General features: G+C 43.8%; 1 protein-coding gene across 1 annotated transcript; it reads right to left on the bottom strand.

The window, feature by feature from the left end:
* Positions 1-738: 738 nt before the first annotated feature.
* On the bottom strand, positions 739-2,830 carry LOC108503481 (alpha-2,8-sialyltransferase 8F-like; the record flags this gene model as incomplete). Its single annotated transcript, XM_017827447.1, has 4 exons — positions 739-1,198; positions 2,137-2,223; positions 2,446-2,558; positions 2,708-2,830. Coding segments are annotated over 4 exons (783 nt in total), but the record flags the coding sequence as incomplete, so codon positions are not given.
* Positions 2,831-3,326: the final 496 nt, after the last annotated feature.

The raw sequence follows: 3,326 nt of genomic DNA, 5'->3' as shown, positions 1-3,326 counted from the left end.
AGGTACTCAAATTCTGAAATGTTAATAAGTTAATAAGTTTGCATTCTTGACAAGAAGGAATTTACTAACAATTTATTAATATAATTAATTTATTTATAATTAATAATTAATAATATAATCATAACCATTTGATTAATAATTAAGTATACAATATTTTTATTAATATTTCATTATATAATTATATATATAATTAATAATTTATAATTATGCTTTGACCCCTAACAGATAAAAATTAGCACCTCCCAATTAATTAACATTAAAATTATCTGATGCCATCTACTGGTCATCCAGTAGATGACCCTCTACTGGAACAGTGTGGAAAAGAGAAGGTGCATACTTTTCATCCTTAGAGTGTCTAGGTTTGCATCTAGGTCTATGTGTTTCCATCAGAAGTTCCTGGAATGGATAATAGCAAGAGCAGAAGTCATGTTCATAGAATCACAGCATCACAGAATGACTTGTGTTGGAGGAGACTTTAAAAATCATCCAGTTCCAAACCCTTTGCCATGGGCAGGGACACTAGACCAGGTTGCTCCTTGCCCTGTCCAACCTGGCCTCGAATGCTTCCAGTGTTCCAGTGTTCCAGTGCCCCAGATGGGGCAGCCAAAATTTCTCTGGAGCGCTTGTGCCGGGGCTTCACCATCCTCACAGTAAAGAATTTCTAATTGAAACCTCCCCTCTTTCAGTTTAAAATTATATATTCTTTAGACCCTGTTTCTTTGTCTTTGTCTTGACCCTTCAGCACTGCCCCACGTGCAGCTGCAGCACACCGTGGAAGTGCATATCCACATAGTAAGCAAACTCTTTGGGCATGTTGTGAATGCTCTTTTTGGGAAGCACGTTGTCATAGTAATGATGGGGCAGGGAATAGCCATCTGGATGCAAAGAGAATGGCCAGAATCCATACAGTGTAACGTGTTGGCACAACTCCAGGGCAGCATTCACTAGAATGAAACCAGAGGAGAGGCGATAGACATGAAAACCACGATCACGCCAGTACTTGCTTAGAGCACTCAGGTACTGAGGGTGGAAGAAAATGACGTGAGACTGGGAGCCAGCGTCCTCTAAGGCATAGAATGCTCGGTAAGAAACCTCACTAAGTCCAGGGAAGGAGAAAGCTGGGATGAGAAACCAAGTCTTTCCATAGGAAGATGCTGCCTTCACAAACGGCAGGCGTCGACCAACCAGACCACGAAACCTGTGAGGCAAGAGATGTGGGACTGTCACCCTCTGCCAACACCATCCTCATTCCCTCCTGCCTTCTTATGCTATTCAGCCCCAAAGCAGTGAAATAACAGTTGTACTCTTCACCTCCATTTTCTCTTACTACGTGCCTTTTGGGTGATCTGAGTTCCAGATCCTCAGGTGCACCTAACACAGACCAGAGGAGCTGTTTGAAAATACCCAGAAAGTTTCATAGTGAGCTGCTGGTTAAAATGCTGGAAAGAGATCTTCAAATTTAAAACCTTCATGGTCCCACAGCTCAAAATTCATGGAGAATGATGTCCCATACTGGTGGAGCAGAGGGCTGGGAGAGAGTTGATGTCACCTGCTTTTAGACATCTACCACACAGATATCTACATCTGAGCTAATTGCCTAAATGTCTTTTTTAGTCACTGGAGGGAAAGAAGTACAGCTGGATCACATCCTGATCTGTCTTATTTTACATGTCTGCTGTAGGACAAGGAGTACCTATATTCTTCACTAAATATGAAGGGCATTTATGCAGCTAGGCGAGATTGAATAGTTCCCATCAGAGCTCCTCCCAACAGCAGCAGCTGGGAGCCCCTCTGCCTGACTTGATGTCACCCTTGAGAAGATCAGCTCACTGGAACGACTGGAAATTCTATTAATCTCTAGTAGTAAGATAAAACAATCAGTCTTGATCAAACTCTGCTCCAAATAACTCCAAGGTTTGCAGTATTCCTCTGTATACCTCTGCACAGAGGAGAGAATCTCATGTCAGTAAATGTCAATAGCTTCTTTTTTGGACAAGCCTTGCATGGTAGCAAAGGCCTGTCTGTTTTCTGGGACCCAGAGCAGAGGCAAAAGACATTGCCTCTTCAAGACCATAGTATAGGGGGGAAAAGAAAGTTAGGAGTCCTGTTCTCTGTTTTCACTACCATACCTATTACCTTGTGTTAAGGATGCTTGGGTTCACAGTGGCAATATTTGTCTTTCTGCCCACATCATCAGGGAAGTCCATAGAAGGCAGGTTAAACCTTATTGAGGTGATAAGCAAAGGAAGGAAATGAGAAATAATGTTCTATGATATCCTGAGATCTTACTCATCCCTCTGTGATACTATCCACAATTTCACCAGCCCCTCACCTTCAACCCCACTCAGAACATTTCCTCTGTCTCCATTTTCTCTACCAACACCCTATTCCCATAATAGCTCCCTCCTCTGGCCAGTGTCTCATGGACAGGCTGGCAGCAATTACCTGATTACAAATTCGTGCTCATCAATTTTAGAGCCACAGCTACTATTCCTGAGGATTCCTCCATTTCCCACTACAGCACAAGTTTTGTAGAGACCATCCTGAAAGGGGGATTTCTGTAAAGAATATCATGTAGAAATGCACTCATCCTTAGAGAATTACAGTAAAGACCTGTCACAGATCCTCCAACTGGACACACTCCAGGGTCTACAAGAGGAAAGCATGCAGACTGTGAGTTGTAGTCTCCACCATAAAGCACTCCTACCTTTGGCAGGATCTCCAGCAACCCACTGCTAACTTTTAAGCTCTTGGAGCTGCTCGCATCATAGAACAGTCTGGAGTCCAGGGGTGCACTTTCCTGTGTCACAGCCAGCCAGGCCGAGGCATTGCAGCAGCGCCCCAGCTCTGCCCTGTAAGGGCAGAGAGTGAGCAGAAGTCTGGGGCAAGAATGAAGGAGGACTGCCACGGGATAAAGAAGGAGAGAGAGTTGAGAATGAGAACAGAGGGCTAGGCAAGGTGCTACAGTAGAAGCAGAAGTAGAGGATTAGGTAAACAAGTAGCACAGTGTAAAGGGACAACAAGCTCTGCAAAGTACAGGGAACCCAAAGGAGGCATTGTGTCAAGTTAGAACAACTTCTGTCATACGCTCTCTGTTCATCCATCTCCACACATCCTTCGTTTTCTTCCTTCTCATCCACACACACTTCCAGAGTATTCTCTCTCTGTTTTCCACTCTGTAGCCCAGTCACAGTTCCAAAGCCTTTCCTGTTTGCTTCATCCTCAGCTTCACTCTTGACCCACGCTTGCATTCAAGCCCTCTTCTCATAGTTTAGATGTGTGAGATAAAAGGCCAGCATATGGGATGCGACAGGGTAACAAGTGTT

Source organism: Lepidothrix coronata, unplaced genomic scaffold (genome assembly GCF_001604755.1).
Source record: "Lepidothrix coronata isolate B3197 unplaced genomic scaffold, Lepidothrix_coronata-1.0 Scaffold140, whole genome shotgun sequence".
Lineage (NCBI taxonomy): Eukaryota > Metazoa > Chordata > Aves > Passeriformes > Pipridae > Lepidothrix > Lepidothrix coronata.
The sequence above is the reverse complement of the archived record's forward strand: the minus strand, read 5'-3'. Positions and strand labels throughout refer to the sequence as shown.